Consider the following 25,619-nt stretch of genomic DNA (forward strand, 5'->3'; position numbering starts at 1 on the left):
TGTGGTAGAAAGATCCTTTCCCTTGAGAAGCCCAAAGATCTGGATAACAGCCAAAAGAAATAGAAGCTTGATCCAGATATCACTCTGTATAAAATGACAAATTGTCTAAGATCTAATTTCTAGAACAATTCTAAGTAGCATTTGAAAATTGTTCAATGCACTGAGATACTTATAAGGATTAGTTCAGAGACGCCAGAGGAAAACGCCATACTCCATCTGGAACCCTGGTGAACTGAAGCTCCCGGAAACAGCGACACAGATCTTCCTGGTTGCTGCCAATGCAGAGCCCGTGGGCAGCACCCCACGAGCGAACTTGAGCCTCGGGACCACAGGTAAGACCAACTTTTCTGCTGCAAGAAAGCTGCCTGGTGAGCTCAGGACACACGGAGGCAGAATTCCTCTAGGGCCAGGCACGTCCTGTGTTTACCGGAAGTCCCATACCCGCGGATCCTGGCCCACAGCAGCTCTCTGCTCCCAGACCCCATGAGAGAGAGACCCAACTGCCTGGTCAGGTGGGCACTCCTGAGGCTGCAGAGCGGAAGAGACCACCAACACTGCCCACCCCTGCCCACATCCCTGGCCCAAGAGGAAACTGTATAAGGCCTCTGGGCTCCCGTGGGGGAGGGCCCAGGAGCGGTAGTACCCCTGCCTGATATACCGCCGGAACCTGAAGGAAACAGACCTGATAAACAGTTCTCTGCACCCAAATCCCGTGGGAGGGAGAGCTAAACCTTCAGAGAGGCAGACAAGCCTGGGAAACCAGAAGAGACTGCTCTCTGCACACACATCTCGGACGCCAGAGGAAAACACCAAAGGCCATCTGGAACCCTGGTGCACTGAAGCTCCTGGAAGGGGCGGCGCATATCTTCCTGGGTGCTGCCGCTGCAGAGAGCCCATGGGCAGCACCCTACGAGCGAATTTGAGCCTCGGGACGACAGGTAAGACCAAATTTTCTGCTGCAAGAAAGCTGCCTGGTGAACTCAAGACACAGGCCGACAGGAACAGCTGAAGACCTGTAGAAAGGAAAAACTACACGCCCGAAAGCAGAACACTCTGTCCCCAAAACAGACTGAAAGAGAGGAAAACAGGTCTACAGCACTCCTGACATACAGGATTATAAGACAGTCTAGCCACTGTCAGAAATAGCAGAACAAAGTAGAGATAACACTAGAGATAATCTGATGGCAAGAGGCAAGCGCAGGAACCCAAGCAACGGAAACCAAGACTACATGGCATCATCGGAGCCCAATTCTCCCACCAAAACAAACATGGAATATCCAAACACACCAGAAAAGCAAGATCTAGTTTCAAAATCATATTTGATCATGATGCTGGAGGACTTCAAGAAAGACCTGAAGAACTCCCTTAGGGAAACACAGGAAAACATTAATAAACAAGTAGAAGCCTACAGAGAGGAATCGCAAAAATCCCTGAAAGAATCGCAAAAATCCCTGAAAGAATTCCAGGAAAACACAATCAAACAGTTGAAGGAATTAAAAATGGAAATAGAAGTAATCAAGAAAGAACACATAGAAACAACCCTGGATATAGAAAACCAAAAGAAGAGACAAGGAGCTGTAGATACAAGCTTCACCAACAGAATACAAGAGATGGAAGAGAGAATCTCAGGAGCAGAAGATTCCATAGAAATCATTGACTCAACTGTCAAAGATAATGTAAAGCGTAAAAAGCTACTGGTCCAAAACATACAGGAAATCCAGGACTCAATGAGAAGATCAAACCTAAGGATAATAGGTATAGAAGAGAGTGAAGACTCCCAGCTCAAAGGACCAGTAAATATCTTCAACAAAATCATAGAAGAAAACTTCCCTACCCTAAAAAAAGAGATACCCATAGACATACAAGAAGCCTACAGAACTCCAAATAGATTGGACCAGAAAAGAAACACCTCCTGTCACATAATTGTCAAAACACCAAACGCACAAAATAAAGAAAGAATATTAAAAGCAGTAAGGGAAAAAGGTCAAGTAACATATAAAGGCGGACCTATCAGAATCACACCAGACTTCTCGCCAGAAACTATGAAGGCCAGAAGATCCTGGACAGATGTCATACAGACCCTAAGAGAACACAAATGCCAGCCCAGGTTACTGTATCCTGCAAAACTCTCAATTAACATAGATGGAGGAACCAAGATATTCCATGACAAAACCAAATTTACACAATATCTTTCTACAAATCCAGCACTACAAAGGATAATAAATGGTAAAGCCCAACATAAGGAGGCAAGCTATACCCTAGAAGAAGCAAGAAACTAATCGTCTTGGCAACAAAACAAAGAGAAGAAAAGCACACAAACATAACCTCACATCCAAATATGAATATAACGGGAAGCAATAATCACTATTCCTTAATATCTCTCAACATCAATGGCCTCAACTCCCAAATAAAAAGAAATAGATTAACAATCTGGATATGCAACGAGGACCCTGCATTCTGTTGCCTACAGGAAACACACCTCAGAGACAAAGACAGACACTACCTCAGAGTGAAAGGCTGGAAAACAACTTTCCAAGCAAATGGTCAGAAGAAGCAAGCTGGAGTAGCCATTCTAATATCAAATAAAATCAATTTTCAATTAAAAGTCATCAAAAAAGATAAGGAAGGACACTTCATATTCATCAAAGGAAAAATCCACCAAGATGAACTCTCAATCCTAAATATCTATGCCCCAAATACAAGGGCACCTACATACGTAAAAGAAACCTTACTAAAGCTCAAACACACATTGCACCTCACACAATAATAGTGGGAGATTTCAACACCCCACTCTCATCAATGGACAGATCATGGAAACAGAAATTAAACAGTGATGTCGACAGACTAAGAGAAGTCATGAGCCAAATGGACTTAACGGATATTTATAGAACATTCTATCCTAAAGCAAAAGGATATACCTTCTTCTCAGCTCCTCATGGTACTTTCTCCAAAATTGACCATATAGTTGGTCAAAAAACGGGCCTCAACAGGTACAGAAAGATAGAAATAATCCCATGCGTGCTATCGGACCACCGCTGCCTAAAACTGGTCTTCAATAACAATAAGGGAAGAATGCCCACATATACGTGGAAATTGAACAATGCTCTACTCAATGATAACCTGGTCAAGGAAGAAATAAAGAAAGAAATTAAAAACTTTTTAGAATTTAGTGAAAATGAAGGTACAACATACCCAAACTTATGGGACACAATGAAAGCTGTGCTAAGAGGAAAACTCATAGCACTGAGTGCCTGCAGAAAGAAAGAGGAAAGAGCATATGTCAGCAGCTTGACAGCAAACCTAAAAGCTCTAGAACAAAAAGAAGCAAATACACCCAGGAGGAATAGAAGGCAGGAAATAATCAAACTCAGAGCTGAAATCAACCAAGTAGAAACAAAAAGGACCATAGAAAGAATCAACAGAACCAAAAGTTGGTTCTTTGAGAAAATCAACAAGATAGATAAACCCTTAGCCAGACTAACGAGAGGACACAGAGAGTGCGTCCAAATTAACAAAATCAGAAATGAAAAGGGAGACATAACTACAGATTCAGAGGAAATTCAAAAAATCATCAGATCCTACTATAAAAACATATATTCAGTCCGTGGGGGAGGGCCCAGGAGCCGCAGGACCCCTGCCTGAGACACTGCCGGAACCCGAAGGGAACAGACCGGATAAACAGTTCTCAGCCCCCAAATCCCGTGGGAGGGAGAGCTAAACCTTCAGAGAGGCAGACAAGCCTGGGAAACCAGAAGAGACTGTTCTCTGCACACACATCTCGGACGCCAGAGGAAAACGCCAAAGACAATCTGGAACCCTGGTGCACTGAAGCTCCCGGAAGGGGCGGCACAGGTCTTCCTGGTTGCTGCCGCTGCAGAGAGCCCGTGGGCAGCACCCCACGAGCGAACTTGAGCCTCGGGACCACAGGTAAGATCAACTTTTCTTCTGCAAGAAAGCTGCCTGGCGAGCTCGGGACACACGGAAGCAGAATTCCTCTAGGACCGGGCACGTTCTGTGTTTACCCACACCCGAGGATCCCGGCCCGCAGCAGCTCTCTGCTCCCAGACCCCGTGAGAGCGAGACCCAACCGCCTGGTCAGGTGGGCACTCCTGAGGCTGCAGAGTGGAAGAGACCACCAACACTGCCCACCCCTGCCCACATCCCTGGCCCAAGAGGAAACTGTATAAGGCCTCTGGGCTCCCGTGGGGGAGGACCCAGGAGCAGCAGGACCCCTGCCTGAGACACCGCTGGAACCTGAAGCAAACAGACCAGATAAACAGTTCTCTGCACCCAAATCCCATGGGAGGGAGAGCTAAACCTTCAGAGAGGCAGACAAGCCTGGGAAACCAGAAGAGACTGCTCTCTGCACACACATCTCGGACGCCAGAGGAAAACACCAAAGGCCATCTGGAACCCTGGTGCACTGAAGCTCCTGGAAGGGGCGGCGCATATCTTCCTGGTTGCTGCCGCTGCAGAGAGCCCATGGGCAGCACCCTACGAGTGAACTTGAGCCTCGGGACCACAGGTAAGACCAAATTTTCTGCTGCAAGAAAGCTGCCTGGTGAACTCAAGACACAGGCCCACAGGAACAGCTGAAGACCTGTAGAGAGGAAAAGCTACATGCCCGAAAGCAGAACACTCTGTCCCCATAACTGACTGAAAGAGAGGAAAACAGGTCTACAGCACTCCTGACACACAGTCTTATAGGACAGTCTAGCCACTGTCAGAAATAGCAGAACAAAGTAACACTAGAGATAATCTGATGGTGATAGGCAAGCGCAGGAACCCAGGCAACGGAAACCAAGACTACATGGCATTATCGGAGCCCAATTCTCCCACCAAAACAAACATGGAATATCCAAACACACCAGAAAAGCAAGATCTAGTTTCAAAATCATATTTGATCATGATGCTGGAGGACTTTAAGAAAGACCTGAAGAACTCCCTTAGGGAAACACAGGAAAACATTAATAAACAAGTAGAAGCCTACAGAGAGGAATCGTAAAAATCCCTGAAAGAATCGCAAAAATCCCTGAAAGAATTCCAGGAAAACACAATCAAACAGTTGAAGGAATTAAAAATGGAAATAGAAGCAATCAAGAAAGAACACATGGAAACAACCCTGGATATAGAAAACCAAAAGAAGAGACAAGGAGCTGTAGATACAAGCTTCACCAACAGAAAACAAGAGATGGAAGAGAGAATCTCAGGAGCAGAAGATTCCATAGAAATCATTGACTCAACTGTCAAAGATAATGTAAAGCGTAAAAAGCTACTGGTCCAAAACATACAGGAAATCCAGGACTCAATGAGAAGATCAAACCTAAGGATAATAGGTATAGAAGAGAGTGAAGACTCCCAGCTCAAAGGACCAGTAAATATCTTCAACAAAATCATAGAAGAAAACTTCCCTACCCTAAAAAAAGAGATACCCATAGACATACAAGAAGCCTACAGAACTCCAAATAGATTGGACCAGAAAAGAAACACCTCCTGTCACATAATTGTCAAAACACCAAACGCACAAAATAAAGAAAGAATATTAAAAGCAGTAAGGGAAAAAGGTCAAGTAACATATAAAGGCGGACCTATTAGAATCACACCAGACTTCTCGCCAGAAACTATGAAGGCCAGAAGATCCTGGACAGATGTCATACAGACCCTAAGAGAACACAAATGCCAGCCCAGGTTACTGTATCCTGCAAAACTCTCAATTAACATAGATGGAGGAACCAAGATATTCCATGACAAAACCAAATTTACACAATATCTTTCTACAAATCCAGCACTACAAAGGATAATAAATGGTAAAGCCCAACATAAGGAGGCAAGCTATACCCTAGAAGAAGCAAGAAACTAATCGTCTTGGCAACAAAACAAAGAGAAGAAAAGCACACAAACATAACCTCACATCCAAATATGAATATAACGGGAAGCAATAATCACTATTCCTTAATATCTCTCAACATCAATGGCCTCAACTCCCAAATAAAAAGAAATAGATTAACAATCTGGATATGCAACGAGGACCCTGCATTCTGTTGCCTACAGGAAACACACCTCAGAGACAAAGACAGACACTACCTCAGAGTGAAAGGCTGGAAAACAACTTTCCAAGCAAATGGTCAGAAGAAGCAAGCTGGAGTAGCCATTCTAATATCAAATAAAATCAATTTTCAATTAAAAGTCATCAAAAAAGATAAGGAAGGACACTTCATATTCATCAAAGGAAAAATCCACCAAGATGAACTCTCAATCCTAAATATCTATGCCCCAAATACAAGGGCACCTACATACGTAAAAGAAACCTTACTAAAGCTCAAACACACATTGCACCTCACACAATAAGAGTGGGAGATTTCAACACCCCACTCTCATCAATGGACAGATCATGGAAACAGAAATTAAACAGTGATGTCGACAGACTAAGAGAAGTCATGAGCCAAATGGACTTAACGGATATTTATAGAACATTCTATCCTGAAGCAAAGGGATATACCTTCTTCTCAGCTCCTCATGGTACTTTCTCCAAAATTGACCATATAGTTGGTCAAAAAACGGGCCTCAACAGGTACAGAAAGATAGAAATAATCCCATGCGTGCTATCGGACCACCACTGCCTAAAACTGGTCTTCAATAACAATAAGGGAAGAATGCCCACATATACGTGGAAATTGAACAATGCTCTACTCAATGATAACCTGGTCAAGGAAGAAATAAAGAAAGAAATTAAAGACTTTTTAGAATTTAATGAAAATGAAGGTACAACATACCCAAACTTATGGGACACAATGAAAGCTGTGCTAAGAGGAAAACTCATAGCGCTGAGTGCCTGCAGAAAGAAACAGGAAAGAGCATATGTCAGCAGCTTGACAGCACACCTTAAAGCTCTAGAACAAAAAGAAGCAAATACACCCAGGAGGAGTAGAAGGCAGGAAATAATCAAACTCAGAGCTGAAATCAACCAAGTAGAAACAAAAAGGACCATAGAAAGAATCAACAGAACCAAAAGTTGGTTCTTTGAGAAAATCAACAAGATAGATAAACCCTTAGCCAGACTAACAAGAGGACACAGAGAGTGCATCCAAATTAACAAAATCAGAAATGAAAAGGGAGACATAACTACAGATTCAGAGGAAATTCAAAAAATCATCAGATCTTACTATAAAAACCTATATTCCTAAAATCTTCAGGAAATGGACAATTTCCTAGACAGATACCAGGTATCGAAGTTAAATCAGGAACAGATAAACCAGTTAAACAACCCCATAACTCCTAAGGAAATAGAAGCAGTCATTAAAGGTCTCCCACCCAAAAAGAGCCCAGGTCCAGACGGGTTTAGTGCAGAATTCTATCAAACCTTCATAGAAGACCTCATACCAATATTATCCAAACTATTCCACAAAATTGAAACAGATGGAGCACTACCGGATACCTTCTACAAAGCCACAATTACTCTTATACCTAAACCACACAAAGACACAACAAAGAAAGAGAACTTCAGACCAATTTCCCGTATGAATATCGACGCAAAAATACTCAATAAAATTCTGGCAAACCGAATTCAAGAGCACATCAAAACAATCATCCACCATGATCAAGTAGGCTTCATTCCAGGCATGCAGGGATGGTTTAATATACGGAAAACCATCAACGTGATCCATTATATAAACAAACTGAAAGAACAAAATCACATGATCATTTCATTAGATGCTGAGAAAACATTTGACAAAATTCAACACCCCTTCATGATAAAAGTCCTGGAAAGAATAGGAATTCAAGGCCCATACCTGAACATGGTAAAAGCCATATACAGCAAACCAGTTGCTAACATTAAACTAAATGGAGAGAAACTTGAAGCAATCCCACTAAAATCAGGGACTAGACAAGGCTGCCCACTCTCTCCCTACTTATTCAATATAGTTCTTGAAGTTCTAGCCAGAGCAATCAGACAACAAAAGGAGATCAAGGGGATACAGATCGGAAAAGAAGAGGTCAAAATATCACTATTTGCAGATGATATGATAGTATATTTAAGTGATCCCAAAAGTTCCACCAGAGAACTACTAAAGCTGATAAACAACTTCAGCAAAGTGGCTGGGTATAAAATTAACTCAAATAAATCATTTGCCTTCCTCTATACAAAAGAGAAACAAGCCGAGAAAGAAATTAGGGAAACGACACCCTTCATAATAGACCCAAATAATATAAAGTACCTCGGTGTGACTTTAACCAAGCAAGTAAAAGATCTGTACAATAAGAACTTCAAGACACTGAGGAAAGAAATTGAAGAAGACCTCAGAAGATGGAAAGACCTCCCATGCTCATGGATTGGCAGGATTAATATAGTAAAAATGGCCATTTTACCAAAAGCGATCTACAGATTCAATGCAATCCCCATCAAAATACCAATCCAATTCTTCAAAGAGTTAGACAGAACAATTTGCAAATTCATCTGGAATAACAAAAAACCCAGGATAGCTAAAGCTATCCTCAACAATAAAAGGACTTCAGGGGGAATCACTATCCCTGAACTCAAGCAGTATTACAGAGCAATAGTGATAAAAACTGCATGGTATTGGTACAGAGACAGACAGATAGACCAATGGAATAGAATTGAAGACCCAGAAATGAACCCACACACCTATGGTCACTTGATTTTTGACAAAGGAGCCAAAACCATCCAATGGAAAAAAAGATAGCATTTTCAGCAAATGGTGCTGGTTCAACTGGAGGGCAACATGTAGAAGAATGTAGATCGATCCATGCTTATCACCCTGTACAAAGCTTAAGTCCAAATGGATCAAGGACCTCCACATCAAACCAGACACACTCAAACTAATAGAAGAAAAACTAGGGAAGCATCTGGAACACATGGGCACTGGAAAAAATTTCCTGAACAAAACACCAATGGCTTACGCTCTAAGATCAAGAATCGACAAATGGGATCTCATAAAACTGCAAAGCTTCTGTAAGGCAAAGGACACTGTGGTTAGGACAAAACGGCAACCAACAGACTGGGAAAAGATCTTTACCAATCCTACAACAGATAGAGGCCTTATATCCAAAATATACAAAGAACTCAAGAAGTTAGACCGCAGGGAAACAAATAACCCTATTAAAAAATGGGGTTCAGTGCTAAACAAAGAATTCACAGCTGAGGAATGCCCAATGGCTGAGAAACACCTAAAGAAATGTTCAACATCTTTAGTCATAAGGGAAATGCAAATCAAAACAACCCTGAGATTTCACCTCACACCAGTGAGAATGGCTAAGATCAAAAACTCAGGTGACAGCAGATGCTGGCGAGGATGTGGAGAAAGAGGAACACTCCTCCATTGTTGGTGGGATTGCAGACTGGTAAAACCATTCTGGAAATCAGTCTGGAGGTTCCTCAGAAAATTGGACATTGAACTGCCTGAGGATCCAGCTATACCTCTCTTGGGCATATACCCAAATGATGCCTCAACATATAAAAGAGACATGTGCTCCACTATGTTCATCGCAGCCTTATTTATAATAGCCAGAAACTGGAAAGAACCCAGATGCCCTTCAACAGAGGAATGGATACAGAAAATGTGGTACATCTACACAATGGAATATTACTCAGCTATCAAAAACAACGAGTTTATGAAATTTGTAGGCAAATGGTTGGAACTGGAAAATATCATCCTGAGTGAGCTAACCCAATCACAGAAAGACATACATGGTATGCACTCATTGATAAGTGGCTATTAGCCCAAATGCTTGAATTACCCTAGATCCCTAGAACAAACGAAACTCAAGACGGATGATCAAAATGTGAATGCTTCACTCCTTCTTTAAAAGAGGAAAAAGAATACCCTTGGCAGGGAAGGGAGAGGCAAAGATTAAAACAGAGACTGAAGGAACACCCATTCAGAGCCTGCCCCACATGTGGCCCATACATATACAGCCACCCAATTAGACAAGATGGATGAAGCAAAGAAGTGCAGACCGACAGGAGCCGGATATAGATCGCTCCTGAGAGACACAGCCAGAATACAGCAAATACAGAGGCGAATGCCAGCAGCAAACCACTGAACTGAGAATAGGACCCCCGTTGAAGGAATCAGAGAAAGAACTGGAAGAGCTTGAAGGGGCTCGAGACCCCATATGTACAACAATGCTAAGCAACCAGAGCTTCCAGGGACTAAGCCACTACCTAAAGACTATACATGGACTGACCCTGGACTCTGACCCCATAGGTAGCAATGAATATCCTAGTAAGAGCACCAGTGGAAGGGGAAGCCCTGGGTCCTGCTAAGACTGAACCCCCAGTGAACTAGACTATGGGGGGGAGGGCGGCAATGGGGGGAGGGTTGGGAGGGGAACACCCATAAGGAAGGGGAGGGGGGAGGGGGATGTTTGCCCGGAAACCGGGAAAGGGAATAACACTCGAAATGTATATAAGAAATACTCAAGTTAATAAAAAAAAAAAAAAGGATTAGTTCAAGGTCTATGAGCTCTTGAAAAACAAACAAACAAAATATGTCATTTGCAATCCACCTGTTTACCCTGTGGTTACAGTATCTGAGCCCACACAGTCAGAAACATGATAAAAATCAAAGGACATTGTTTACTCAAAGGTCACAAATGACTTTCGTTATAGGAATGCAAACATCGTTTAGAAAGTCCTAGCCTGAAAGATTGCTCGCTAAACCTTCTTTGATGAATTACCTTTTTTGTATGCAGAATTAGTTTTTTATTTTATTTTTTATTAATCTTTCCATTCATTTACATCTCATATGATATCCCACTTCCTAGTTACCCCCTCCATGAATCCCCCATCCCATGATATCCCACTTCCTGGTTACCCCTCCACCAGCCCCCAATCCCACATCTACCCTCCACCCTCCCCTTTGCCTGTATGAGGGTGCTCCCCCATCCAGCCATACTCTCCTGCCCTACCCCTCCAGCCTCTCCCTACACTGGGGTATCAAACCTCCCAGGACCAAGGGCCTCCCGTCTCATTGCTGTCAGGCAAGGCCATCTTCTGCTACATATGTATCTGGAGCCATGGATCTCTTGGTGCTCTAGACTCTGGGAGAACTGGGTAGTCAAGCCAGCCTATGTTATTCTTCCAATAAGGTTGTAATCTTCCCCTATTCCTCCAGTCCTTCCACGAGCTCCCCAACCAGGTTTCCTGAGCTCTGTCTGATGGTTGGCTCCGAGGATCCACATCTCCATTGGTCAGTTGCTAGCCAGACTTTCTCAGGAACTGTCCCATTAGGTTCCTGTAGGCAAGCACCCTTTGACCATGGCAATAGTGTTGGGTTTTGGTATCTGCAGATATGATGGATCCCCAAGTGGGGCAGTCCCTGGTTGGCTCTTCCTTCAGTCTCTGTTCCATTTTTTATCCCTGTTCTCCCTTTGGACAGAAACATTTCTGGATTAAAAACTTTGAGGTGTGTGGGTGTCCCGATCCCTTGTCCTGGGGCAGTACCTACCTGCTGGAGGAGGTCTCTACAGGATCTACCTGCCCCCTTCTTTGGGTCCTGAAAGCCTCGAGTTTCCCTGGTATCTGAGACCCTCTGGTGGCTATCCCCACTTCCTCATCCTCCGTACTATATATTTTTGTTTGATTTCCTGGCCATCTATACCTTGCTCACATCTCCTCTAGATCCTGATGCTGCCACCCTTATTTCCTCCCCCTCCTTTCTCCCTCCTTGGTCCCCCTTCCTCTCCACCTCCCATAATTGTCCATTCCCCACTCAATGTAGGACTGAAGCATCAACACCCTGGTCTTCCTTCTATGCTCCTTATGGTCTGTGAGTTGTATTATAGGCATTGTGGGCTTTGGGGCTAATATCTACTTATTAGTGAGTACATACCATATGTGTTCTTTTGTGTCTGGGTTACCTCATTCTAAAAAAATTACTTTTATCACTTCAACAAATGCAGGGCATTGGAAAGCTCTCTTTTTATCTGAATAAGTGAATGGTTTAAGTCTTCCAGATACTGGAAAGAGATGTGGAAGCAACTTCTTAGGCCAAGGTGAGGCTTCAGCGTTGTGGTTGGTTCTTCAAATACCAAACCCTGAGACTTCATTTCCATGTTTGACTCCCAGGGACGTGCTCTAGGTTTCTGATAGTGTTCATGTGCTTCATGTGGTATCTGCATAATAAAACCATATGGTTTGAAAAAGGAAGAAATATCAGAGCTTTATAGACCCTGTGAAACTATTTTAAAAATAAATGTCTTTATTTGTCAATAGTTTTCAAATTTCCATTTTAACAAGTGACCTCTTGTATCAATTCTGAATACAGTAAATATTCTCAGATTTATTTTATGTGTATATGAATACACATATATGTATGTATGTGCAACATACACATGTATACCTGGTGCCTGAAGAGGTCAGAAAAGGGTTCAGGTCCCTGGAACTGAATGAACAATCAGTTGTGAGTCACCATGTGGGTTCTGGGAACTGAATCCAGGTTCTTTGTAAGAGCAACAAATACACTCAAGTAGTCAATCTGCTCTCTAGCCCTGTTGTGGTTGAAATATGCTTGGCCCAGGGAGTGGCACTATTAGGAGATGTGGCCTTGTTGGAGTAGGTGTGGCCCTGTTGAAGGAAGTGTGTCACTGGGCAGTGTCCCTCGCACTTCCTCTCGCCAGCAAGAAAACATGCGGGGACATAGGAATCCTAGCTGCGACCAAACTTTATTAATATCTTAAGGAGAAGCCCCCGCGCGCCCGCATGGCGCGGCTATATACACCCTAGCGCGGCGCATCCACACCTGATTGGTCGCTTACCCATGATCTCATAAGGCATGCCCCGGAATGGGCAAAGACCTGGCACGAAGGCACTTTTGCACATGCGCACACAGTTAACTTCCTGAAAGGAAATCGGCTGGCGCGGCGGAGGCCAGCGCCATCTTGTCTAGCTCTGCCTTCCACGTGGGGCGCAATGGAAGCCAGCGCCATCTAGTGGTGGCGAATGTTATTGCAGCCCTCTACAGGGCAGGGGCGGGGGAAGGCTTCCTGAGACTCCCATCCTAGCTGCCTGCCCCATCCTAGGAAATCAGTCTTCTGGTGGCCTTCGGATCAATATGTAGAACTGTCACCTCCTGGACCATGCCTGCCTAGAAGATGCCATGCTCCAACCTTGAAGAAAATGGATTGAACCTCTGAACCTATAAAGTGAGCCCCAGTTAAATGTTGTTCCTTTGTAAGAGTTGCCTTGGTCATGGTGTCTGTTCACATCAGTAAAACCCTAATTAAGACAAGCCCTAATGATAGATATTCTTAAACAGAATCAAACTAGCCCCAAACCAAGCAGGTTTGTTTCTATAGTAGCTCTGTTAACTGACTAGGTGACTGGTCTGGACCAGTTCACTTGCTATTCTAAGTTATACAATTATCATGCAAAAAATAAAATAAAATAGAACAAATAAACAACAGCACTACAAAACGTAATTTAAGCCTATAACCCAGAGTACTTTCAGTCCTAATCGATGCCAAAAAGTTTGGCATCTATCACATCCTTCATATAATTGCCTCTAACCTTTCTCCAACCTCATTCCCTGCCAGGGAAGGGAAGGGCACATAGGACAGGCACAAACTATTTGGAAGGAATTGTCAGGGCACTGTTAAGGAACCAGAAACTTAATTTCTTTACATAAGCTTTGACATATACTCTATGGCTGTATCATTTAAAAATAGAAATAAAGGATGTTTTAATATAATTTAGAACTATATGGAGACCACAGCTCAACACAGTGGTACATCTCAACCCCCTATAGCATAGTGTCCATGTGTTTTCATAACCTACACTTAAGAGAGAATATGGAGTCCCTAGAGATCCCAGATACTAAGGCTGGAGAGTAGGACAGAGATCAGTCAGGGAGGCCTAAACAAAGCCCTACAAATTTAGTACATGACAAAAACAAGTTAGCAAAAAAGGGAAGCTTAAAACCATTGACCCTTGACCAATTAAACACAGCATGGGCACACAGGCACCCCAGAATGTCCCAAAATACTTCCTGGCTCATTACAATACTAACAATCCTGGGTCTTCAAGAAGTTAGTGAGATATGTGATGCATGAAGTTGTATGTAGAATTACATGTAACAGAACCTAGTCCAGAAAACCCACCCTATGTAGCTAAGCCATGAATCCCCTCATCTTTGCCCGGTATCTGCCCTTTGAACTTCTGAACTTTCTCTTTGCCCTCCCCCAACCTGCCTCTTCCCTTAAAAGCAATCTTTTTCTAGTAAATGCTCTCTTCTGCTCCTATCTGTGTGTCTCTGTCCAATTCTTTGTCCCAGAACACAAGAACCTGGAACTCCTGCAAGAGTACCTACTGGATACACTAATATCAATATGGAAAATTACCTAACCCCACCCCATGAAGAAGAAGAAGAAGAAGAAGAAGAAGAAGAAGAAGAAGAAGAAGAAGAAGAAGAAGAAGAAGAAGAAGAAGAAGAAGAAGAAGAAGAAGAAGAGAGGAGGAGGAGGAGGAGGAGGAGGAGGAGGAGGAGGGGGGGGGGAGGAGGGGGAGGAGGAGAAGGAGAGGAAGAAGAAGAAAGAAAAGGAAGAAGGCTATGAGGAAACTTGACTGATGAACTTAATTTAATTAATAACCAGGTTGGGAAACTTTGTCAGAATGACTTGAAGCATTCAATTTCTCTGCTATCAGGAAGGATCAGGCTCATCCAAGCAAAAAGAAAACAATTAGGCAGCCCATCTTTTCGTTACAGTGATGAAAGGCCCTCAGGAGGTGAGGGGTCTCAGAGAGACAGAATTAATCAAAAGCGATGAAGCACAAAGGCTGGTTACTTCCTGGGAGTTTCTCAAACGGAGCCTCCACGCTTTAAAAGAAACAACAAACACAGTATTATCCAGCAGCAATTCCTAACTTTCAGTCAGCCGGGGAGAGGGAAGAAAGAGAAAATGGCTGACAGTATCTCAGATCAACAGTAGCTGGCAGCCCAATGTAGAAAACTCAGATAATGCCTGCACCTTTTTTTTTCTTTCATTTAACAAGTTAGGTATTTTTGTTTGTTTGTTTGTTTTTTGTTTTTTTAATCTAAGTGGCCCAGACTGGTCTTATGCTTGCAATCCTTCTGCTTCAGCATCTTGAGGGTTGGAAGTACAGGTGCGTGCCACGGTTTTAAGCCTAAGCAAGCAATCTTTATGATATATGCTTCAAACCACACCCAGATTACAAAGCTGCAAGTGTGGCTGTGTGGCTGCTCTCTATGCTATTGCTTTTCTCCCCTGCTCCCTCCCACGCAGCTCTGGATCTCCTTCCACTGGCTTCAGCACCCTCTATACTACCATCACCCCACAATGCTCTAAGTCTTCTATTTTCTTTAACCTTTATTCTTTGACAATTTTGTGCATATCTATACTGATCCACTCCCTGCTTCCGCTCTCCTCGGACACTCCCCAACACATTCCCTTCATGCTCTTATTTTCCATTGTAACCTATCAAGCCCCCTCAATGCTGCCTGCTGGAATGTTGACTAATCTTGCTGGCTTCCGCGTGTGCAGGTAACCATAGCTACAGTGGAAGGACCAGGTCATGTCCAGAAGATGGCACCCATCCTCATACCCTTCACATTCTTTTCTGCCCCACCTCCTCAGGTAGCATCGTTGTCTTTTCGCTCTCAGACTGACGAGCATCTCAACGGAGCTCTCTTTTCAAGTCACCAATCTAAAAGAACTCTTTATTCATGAAAATTTTGTTAAGTGTCACACTTGTTTATTTCCCCACACATTAGAATGTGCACTCCATGAAAAGCTTGTGGTTTGTCCACTTCATACCAGGTAGTGTGAAGGAACACATACAAACCCTGGCTAAAAATCTAAGACTGTATTCATGGCAGTTGGGGTAGAGGTTAAAACAGGACAGAAAGCAGGCTTCACTTCAAATACAGCCAAGCCTAACAGTAGACTCATAGCCAAGGAATAAAGTGACAGGGCCACAATGGAAAACTGAGAAGGGATATCAAAGAAATCCCTGCTGGGCTGACCTAATGGGTTTCTTATTGAAGGCAAGCTGGGGTGATGAGAGACCAAAGTCTGGAGGAAAACTTAACCGGCCTCCAAGATGGGCCTGGGCTCCTGGACAGAGGCTCCAGAAATGGCAAGGGTGAGTCAGCCTAAAAGGGGCATGCAGACAGTCTACTTAACTTGATCAAGTGGAGAATCTTTGTTAGGAAGAAGTAAATGCTCAAAATATCTTGACTGATGGATGAATGAACTGTTTCTTTGGCTCCAAATTAAAGGAATACAGCTGCTTTTAAATATTTACATTGTTTTATTTTCTACTTTGACCTCAGGCCCATTAACAAGAGTACAAACTGGAGTAAACAAGAAAAGACTGCCAATTGATAAACTGTCTATTAACTTGCAAAACAAAACTCAAATAGCTTAATAATTGATGATACCTTTTATTATTCAATTACTCTTCAAGTATTTGTAGAGAGCTCACTAATACAATGCACTGGTTTCCGTTCCAGGCAGACAGGCAAATCCAAAGGGAAGAGTCAGTCTTGAAGTTCACTCTCTGCTAAGAACATTGTCATTATCCATGAACAGATAGGGTTCAGGAACAGTGCTGGTGTGACTGAAGAGAAAAGGACAGAAAGGGAAACCGCTTGGCAATGGGAAAGAAGATGATTCAGCAGAAGAAACCATGGTGGGAATTTCCTAAGCCAACTACTTATGAGGCAACCAATATCCGAAATTATAAAGTCCTGTCCATCTTCCACAAAAACACAATCCTAAGTTATGGCCTACACAAGTCACTTTCTTAAGGAAGCTAGGACAGGGGAAGGTGGGCAAAGTCAAAGCTTTGTGTTGAGTTTAGCAATGCTGTTCTTCCAATGCTATGTTAAAACTGCAAAGTATGATTGATTCCGAGTAAGACTGTCCAATTGTTGCAGAGATGTCAAAGCAGGAAGCCTACTTACCCAGATGAGCACAGCCTTCTAATGAATTCAGAGAGGTAGGAAAGGGAATGAGCACCTCATACAGGGTCTTGCCACAAGACAGATGCTCTCACAGATAGATGTCCAAACAAGAGAACATGACAGGAGGGGAGAGAGCAGGAGCTGAGGTGCTCAGCCCTGGTGCATTCCTTGCACGCTCCCTGTTCTCCACGAAGAGGAGAGTGAGCTACGATGCTGAAAAAAAAAGTGAAAACAATGTCTGCACATTTTAAACTTTCAACATAACAAACATCTGAGCTTATGATGATGTTTCGCAATAGTTAGAGGAAAAAGAAGATCCCTATGCTTCTCTGCTTTATTTGAAGAGTGTCACAACTCAGGAACTGGATTACAAACTAGAAGAGTAGAAAGAAGAAGAGTAGAAAGACTCACAAGGACAGGACTCACTCTTGGCAAGAAAGCAGGATGGATGACAGCAGTGACTTCAACACACATTCTTACCAAGACTGTTGATTTGAAGCTTCGCTTCCCCCATGTGGAAGCAACTAATAAGAACTTGATAACACTAGGACAGGTATCTGAGCCTCGGGAGGAAATTACAGATGGAATACATACCTCTGGGTATACACAAGACTTTTAAATCTAAATTGAATCTTTATTTAGAAATCAATTTGTGTGGGTAGACTCATGGCCCAAGGGTATTTGTTTGTTAGTTTATGAATGCTTCAACCCAGTGATTTCTTTCCTTAAGGTTATAAATGCCTCTAACTAAATAAAATATGAGCATAGATTTGTGTAATAAATATGTTCTGACATTATCTATTTGTCCTTTGAAATATACAGAGTATCTAATAACAGCTATTTAACTATCAAAGCTTTTATTTTATTAAATTACATTGTCTGTAAATAGCTTGTTTCCCCTGTGGCCTCCAAAAGAACTAAAATAATAGGACTTTAACTTATTCTGAAGGTTGTGGGATCAACATGAGACTCAACTCCCAAGTAAAGGAAACCCTATATAGAAGATTCAACCTCTATTTCATGTAACAAAATAATTTACAGAATTTATTTATTAAAAAGATAGTTATCTCTAAATCTTTAGCAATTGTCTCTTTTTAAACCACATCTTTAGATCCTGAAAAATCTAGTGTTCTGAAGGCTAGAGAGATGACTTGGAAGTTAGGAACTCTGGCTGCTCTTCCCAAGGACCCAAATTCAGTTCCCAGCACCCATCTTGGCTACCTCAAAGCTGCTTGAAACTCAAGATTCAGGGGATCCTATATCCAACCCACAGACATAAACACAAACAAAAAATTAAGTAAACAAAGATTTTAAATGTAGGGTTCTTACTCTGGCCACATCTGCCTGTTCACACAGATTACTGGGGAAGATGTTCTCAGAACCCCACAGAACAGGTTCCAGGGCTGCCAGTAACCAATGCTTACACTCTTCCCCTAAGGAGAGCATTGCATCCAGTTGACACGATACCCAAGGAGTTCAGAGTAGTGCGGATAAAGTTATGGTGACATCATGGGCTATTGTGTCTAGCTGGCTTAGGAACAGAGTATATGGAGAGTGGAGGCCACATCTCAATGCCAAGAACTTGAATGTAGGGTGAAACTCTTTTTCTGGTTTAATTTCTGTCCAGATCTACAGAAGAAGCATGTCCTCACTGGCTAGACAAGATCACAGCAAAGATATGTATTCACAGAGGGATTTGAACATACATGAGCAAGTCAACCCCCGAGCAGCACACAGCCAACAGTAAAGACAGAATCCTCATTCCGCTTCTTCTCATGACCGCACTAAGTGCCAAGTCTTAGCTATCTGGGATCCTATGAGCACACATAACATGAAGCCTTCCAAAAACAAAGTAAGGAAACATCAGTCTCCTAGAGGAAACACTGTAGAAACCAGAAGACAGAGCAATAGTGTAGCAAGAAAACCATGAATTTTTACCTGTTCTCTTCATAAATCAGAAGTGATGGGCGCTTAGTTCTAAGCCCAGTGTCAAGTCTTGCAAAGCCCCATTTCTTCCTGATCATCAAGTTTTCTACTTAAGGTTCTCTTTTCCAGAAAAATCTCCTGCTGTGCTTCAGTATTTCTTAATTACATTTTCACGATTTCTGCTATCATGGCAGAATGCTAGGGAAAGTAATTATAAAGCAAATAAAAAGAGTGAAAACTTGTTCTTTAATTCCTTTAGGGATACATTTAGTCTTAAATGTAGCATAACTAAAATGATATAAAACTGGGAGACACTTGGCTCAGGTGGGCAGAGCCAGCCTGAGGTGACCCCAGCCAGGTGCTGTGCAGGCCCAGACTGGCAGACCATGCCCAAGATGACCCCTGTCCCCAAGGGTCTGCGGTGACACCTGGAGGCCCCTGGTGTCTCTAAGACGAACAAGTAAGTGGTGGAGAGATGAAGAGAAAGAGAAACAGAAAAATTCGACTCAAGGGTAGAAGAAGAGCCTGATGTGGGAAGCTGGCAGTGCTACCTAAGAACATGGAGAGGCCCTGGCCTGTGCTATCACTGAGGGCCGTGTCTGGGTCCATGGTCCTGCAGCGAGGGGGATCTGTTACCACCGAAAGCCAGGAGACATCTCAGGTCTGAGCTGCCACCTGGGATTGGGTTGATGTAAGAGGGCTGTGCAGAGTTAGCCCTACCTTTGCCTGGCATTGTGGGGAAGCTAGCTCTAAAGATATGAGAACAAGAGAACTGGCTTCACCCCTCAACAGTTGCTCCATTTGGGAGAGCAGGCTGGCACCTCACCCAGGAAGCACAGTAGAGCTGGCCCAGGTTGTAGGAGTGGAGGGTGGGGGTGGAAGTGCTGCCAGTGAGTTGGCCCCAAGGACATAAGCACAGAAGAGCTGGCCTGCCAGTCGTCTGCTATAAGGTGGCATAGGCAAGGGAGAGACATCCTCCCCACCTTCACCACCTCACCACCTACTGCAAGAGGGAGAGCTTGTCATGAGAGCTGAGAAGCCTTGCCTGTGCCTGGCTGTAGCACTCAGGAGAGCTGAACCTGCCCCTTGCCTGAGCAACACAGTAGAGCTGACCCTGATGATGGGGGCTTGAGTGAGTAGGCTAGAAGGAGCACAGAACAACTGGCCCTGAAACTTATCTTCTGTACAGTGACATAGACTAAGAACAGATGCCCTTCTCCCCATCTCATCCCCCACCACCTATGGCTGGAAGCTGAGCTAGGCCCTAAGGTCATGAGAACTGGTCCTGTCCCTTATCAGCTGCTAAACTTGGGAAAACAGGCCCTGCACCTCGCCCAAGCAGCTCAATAAAGCTAGCCTTCCTGACTTGGGTGTGGGCTGGCCAGCCCCAAAGCCAGCCAGGAGAGCAGGAGAGATAGCTCTGACCCTTGCAAGCTGAGAGGCAGGGCAGTACTGAGATCTTGCCCTGTTGGTGTGAGGGTGAGAGACCTGGCAGGCTGGCCAGCTCAGCTACTACTCAGGCTCAGATCCAGGGCTTTGAGTTGGTTTGCCCTAAAATGCACTCCCCATCTATGAACTGCTAAAGCTAATGAAGGAGCTGGTCCTGCAGATCCAAAGCTACAGTGTCTCCATGATCCTGCAACAAAGAATATCCCAGACCAGTCCTGACTAAGAGCTGGTATTAGCAGTGTAGTAAAAGGCAGGGGCCTTGAACCAGGCCAATGACTCATTGCAATAAACATTTGCAAGTAAAGGAGTGTGAGCAAAAGGGTACACTGTGGGACACAGTGGGACATACCACAGCTTCCACAGTGATTTTTTTTCTTCTGGGGAGGAGGTTGCAAAGGTTGAGGGTGGCTACGAAGGGATGAGTAGGTAAGTAGGATTGGGGTGCATGATGTGAAATTCACAAGGAATCAATAAAAAACATTAAATTTCTTAAAAGGTGGCATAACTTAACTAAAGAACATGTACATGCAAATCCTTTGCTCTGTATTGGCAAATCACTTTTCAAAATGGTTGTGCCAAGTTACACCACCACCACCACCCCCGTAAGAAAATGAGTGTCTGTTTTCTAGTATCAACCATAACAGTAACTTTGTTGCTTAAAATTCCAATAATTGACAAACCGATAAAAGACGACATGGTATTATTAGTGTTTGCTTTGTCATAAATGCCAGCTCAGCTGTTTCTTCACTCTTACTGGCCATGCTAATTTCTTGCTGGTCAAAGAAACTGCTTATGTCTGTTCTAGTCTCATTTTTGTTGCTATAATAAAATATCCTAACAGAAAGCAACTTAAGGGAGAAAGGGGCTTACTTCAGCTGGCAATTCCAGTTTACAGTCACTATGGAAGTCAAGGCAGGAACTTCAAACATCTCCACATAGCCATAGCCAAGAGCAGAGGATAAACACATGTTCACTCCCTTGCTTGCTTACCTGTTAGTTTGCTTATGCTAAGCTCATTTCCTCACATTTATACAGTTGGGGACCTAGGGGATGGTACTGCTCACAGTGACTTGGAATACATCAGTTCATTTAACACGATCCCCTACAGGCTAACACAACGTAAACAGTCTTTTATTGAGACTCTCATCCCAGGCAATTCTAAGTTACATCAAGTTAACAATTAAAGCTAACCATCCCATGTCCTTTGTCATCTCCCCAACCCTTTTTCATTTGGGGTCTTACTATAGCTCAGGTTGACCCAGAACTCACTTAGTAACCAGACTAGTGTCAAACATGATCCTGCAATTGCTGCCTCAGCCTCTTGAGTACTGGAATTTCAGATGAACCTCATACTTAGGTTCAAGGCCATTTGATATTTGCTAATACTTCCTTCTCTAAGTTCTCTAGTAGTTCTGTATTTTGTATTTCACCTTTCATCTATCTAGAACTTACGTTGGCTTTGTTTTTATCGGGATTTTAATTTGATTCCTTTCTTTATCCCTACACACTTATCTATACACTTTCTATTCCTGTGGTTTTTCAAGCACATTTTAAAAATAGTTTGACACTTACTCTGAGCAATATCTTCTTACACAGAAGCCATTGCATACATTACAAGTGATAACTGAGCTGTACTAAGCTGAAGCAGAAGTAGATGACAGTCAGGAGAAGGGACTTGTTGATTGGTCTAGGAGATTGTACAGACTTTACCTATGGTTCATTCATTCTTACCTCACTCTTATATGAACTTTCCCTAGGGAGACATGAACAAATGTCTATGTATCCCCGATACAATACAATGATAGATCACAGTTTGATTCTGCCAAAATCCAGTTTGGCAAACCGATTAATTTATTGGGCTTTCTTACAGAGCATTGGTGAAGGATGACTTACAGAAGTGTATTACTCCAAAGAAACCTCCCCACAAAGTTCTCACCTCAGTGTAGACGACCATTTCCTCACAGATGCATAGGCAGAGCTCTTCGCCATTTAACCTTTATCAGACTGTTTACCTCCTAAGACCACCTCTGTGGTAGCTTGGACAGGATTACACATGGCTAAAATGAAGGCACAGAACAGGATGACTAGAACCTCCAGCAACAGTCCTCCCACAGCCCCTTCTATGAGGGAACATCTACATGCTTGACATTGAGGGACCCTTGCAGATAGTCACAGGTGCACTGATGAGAGTGATGTTATGTTCAAGGGACAGCAGTCTACAACAGTCATAGACTGCTATGTTACATTCTTATCTGATTTGAATCTGTTCCAATCTTCATAGTTTATCCAATTCATTATTCACCTATAATTTTGCCAGGATACTGTTGCTTGTATACCTTTTCATGTATACTGTATATAAATATAAACTTATATACTTTTTCATGTATATTGACACTTACCTACGCCATTCTTTCAAAAACATCTTTGATACTGTGTTCCATCATCTAAAATTTTTACAAATGTATCAGTTATCCACCCCAGAGCTACTGTGGTGGTTTGAATAGAAATGGTCCTCATAGATGCATGTGTTTGAATGCTTGGCCCGTAGGGATTGGCTCTATTAGGAGATGTGGCCTTGTTGGAGGAAGTGTGTTACTGAGGAGGTGGGCTTTGGGGTCTTCTGGGCTCAAGCTACATACAGTAACCTTCTGCTGCCTACTGATCAAGGTGTAGACCTCTCTGCTCCTTCTCTAGCATCATGTCTACCTAGGCACTGCAATGTTTCCCACTAGTATGAGAACGGACCAAACCTCTGAAGCTGTGAGCCAGCCCTAATTAAGTATTTGCCTTTCTGAGTGTTGCTGTGGCCCTGGTGTCTCTTCACAGCAATAAAATCCTAAAACAGTTATCAATAATGTTTCAAAAGGATGACACCAAGTTCATAAATTAATCTGAGACTGCCTGACCAACATCCTCATTTTGAGTCTTTTGATTAAAAGACTGTAATCTAGTGATGCATTTTTTAATCCGGTTGTCCTTTCACAGAACTTAGATACATTTTATGGATTTTTTTTATTATTTTTCCATGCTAAGATTTGAGTCATTATGAAACTTTACCCATTTTGTTTTTTCAATTGATTTAAGGAAAAAAAACTATAGTTCTTTATGTTCTTCTTAATGATTATCATATCATGTGCTTCATTGTTTAAGCTCAATAACCAAATTCCTATCACTTTGCTGCTTCTTTTTCAAATCTAACTTCATTGGATAAAAGTTCCACAAGAATGTTACCTCATACAGGTGCAAGTGACCGGGGTGTCTCAGGAGTGAACTTCTAGCTCCGGTATGAACTGTCTGAAATAAAGTTTGTGAAACATTTGCTAAGACATAGTTTTCTATCATGATGTCTTGGCTGGGCCCTCTATTCCTGTGATGAGGCACCATTACTTATAAAGAAGGACATTCCATTGAGGGCTGGCTTACAGTCCAAATGTTCAGTTATGACAGGAAGTTTAGTTGTGACATGTAGGCAGACATGGTGCTGGAGACGAAGCTGAGAGATCTTCAGAGGCAGCCGGAAGGAAGAGTAACACTGGGCCAGGCTTGAAACCTCAAAACCTGCCCCCAGGGACACACTTCCTCCAACAAGGCTATACCTTCTCCAACAAGGCCACACTTCCTATAATGCCCTATGGCCCTATGGGAGCCATTTCCGTCCAAACCACCACATCTAACTTTAGCCCCTTTGTTTGTTTGTTTGTTTGTTTGTTTGTTTTTGTTTGTTTTAAGTTTTAAGAAACTAAATGGGAGGTAGCAATACTTAAGAGGCACGCAGCTGGTAAAGTGTTTGCTTAGCAAGCATGAAGGACCTCAGAACCTATGTGAAATAAGACAGGGATGTGGTACATTGATTGTTATGCTTAAGGCTGGAGAATAAGAGACAGGAGGATTCCAGGGTTCACCAAGCAGCCAGCCTACTAGCCAGCCTACTGAGCAAACCCCAGGTCCCAGTTCTCACTCTGAGAAAACAAGGTGTATAGCTCCTGAGGAACATCACTAGAGTGACCTCTGGGGTACACAGATGGGAGAGAAGAGAAAAAAAAAGACAAAGAGAACAAAAACAGTATGTTTGTTTTTTGGTTGGTTTGAGATAGGAACTCTCTGTGAAACCCAGTTTGCCTCTAATTCACAACCCTCCCACCTCAGCCTCCCAAGTGCTGGGATTACAAGCACGCACTCCCACTCCTGCTAGACAATGGTTTCTGTCAAAGCCTTTCCCCACAGCTGTGGGTGTGATTAATCACACTGATAAGGTATTTCTCCACTGGTGAAATAAGACAATTCAAGCCAGATAAAAATACATAAACTCAGGTTTATTGAGAAGCTGCTCTTGGGCAGATGAGTTCACTGGCCCCAAGAAAGGAGGCCAGGGAAGTTGCCCTGGGGAAGGAGAGAGGGGAGACGGAAGAGATAGAGAGAAAACATGCACAAAGAGAAGAAAAGGAGGAGGAGGAGGAGGAGGAGGAGGAAGAGGAGGAGGAGGAGGAGGAGGAGGAAGAGGAGGAGGAGGAGGAGGAAAGGGAGAAACCAAAATGTATGGGTTATTTAGCCAAGAGCCTTTGGGGGAGGGGGCAGGGTAGCTGGGAAAATTTGGAGACCAGGTCTGCTTTGGTTATAAAATATGCACCTCACCTCATTGTCCCAGGGTCTGAACCCAAACAGATACCTTCCTCTCACCAAATCTTTGGATGACATTGGTTAATTTCATACTGTTCTCTTAATACTGTATTTTATTTGCTAGACCACTTAAACAAATTTGGCTTCTCTGTGTGAGAGAAATGAGCTGATGGTGTCTCAGTTTTGATACTTTGTTAGGAATTGCTATTACTGTTACATTAACTCCTTAAATGATTTAAGAAGCTAAATCTGATATCATAATTTTAATAAAGTATGTGTTTCTAGAGTAAATTGCAAACACTTCATTATCAGTTAATGATAAAATATTCTATTTACGTCTATGAAGTTCCATAAGACAAAAGATTCCCTAGTGAGCGTAGGCAATACATTGTCCTAAAGATAATGGGGAAAACTGAATACAGGTAATATATCTATAGAAAGTTACCAGAGTAGTATACCATAAAAAAATGAGTATTAAATCTGATGGCCAATTCTCGAGTTGTGATTTTCAGGTGTGTGGCCCTTTAGAACAGATCAGGTTCACTGAAAAGAGGAAAATAGGAGTTACTATGGAGTGATGTAATCGTTGTGAACAGATTACACTGTATTCAGGACCTTCGTTCATTATAGTTGCCTCCCTGGACACCTTCCTAAGCCTCTGTGACAGGGCCATGATATCTCTTG

General features: G+C 42.9%; 1 protein-coding gene across 4 annotated transcripts in view; it reads right to left on the bottom strand.

Annotated features, from left to right (window-relative positions):
- LOC148000808 (uncharacterized) overlaps positions 1-25,619 on the bottom strand; it is a 77,747-nt gene that overhangs the window by 26,793 nt on the left and 25,335 nt on the right. Inside the window, exons 3-8 of one of the 4 annotated variants that reach the window (XM_087586778.1) lie at positions 22,255-22,375; positions 18,882-19,067; positions 16,944-17,156; positions 16,419-16,597; positions 11,853-12,135; positions 10,711-11,389 (exon numbers count right to left, since the gene is read on the bottom strand). In XM_087586778.1, coding sequence (XP_087442904.1) covers positions 22,366-22,375 — 10 coding nt within the window. In that variant the 3' untranslated portion in view covers positions 10,711-11,389; positions 11,853-12,135; positions 16,419-16,597; ... (1 more) ...; positions 18,882-19,067; positions 22,255-22,365. Of the gene's footprint in view, positions 1-10,710; positions 12,136-16,418; positions 16,598-16,943; positions 17,157-18,881; positions 19,068-22,254; positions 22,376-25,619 lie in introns of those variants that run through there. The other 3 variants (XM_087586777.1, XM_087586776.1, XM_087586775.1) reach the window with 3 other exon arrangements.

Source organism: Rattus norvegicus, chromosome 15 (genome assembly GCF_021556685.1).
Source record: "Rattus norvegicus strain SHRSP/BbbUtx chromosome 15, alternate assembly SHRSP_T2T, whole genome shotgun sequence".
Taxonomy (NCBI): domain Eukaryota; kingdom Metazoa; phylum Chordata; class Mammalia; order Rodentia; family Muridae; genus Rattus; species Rattus norvegicus.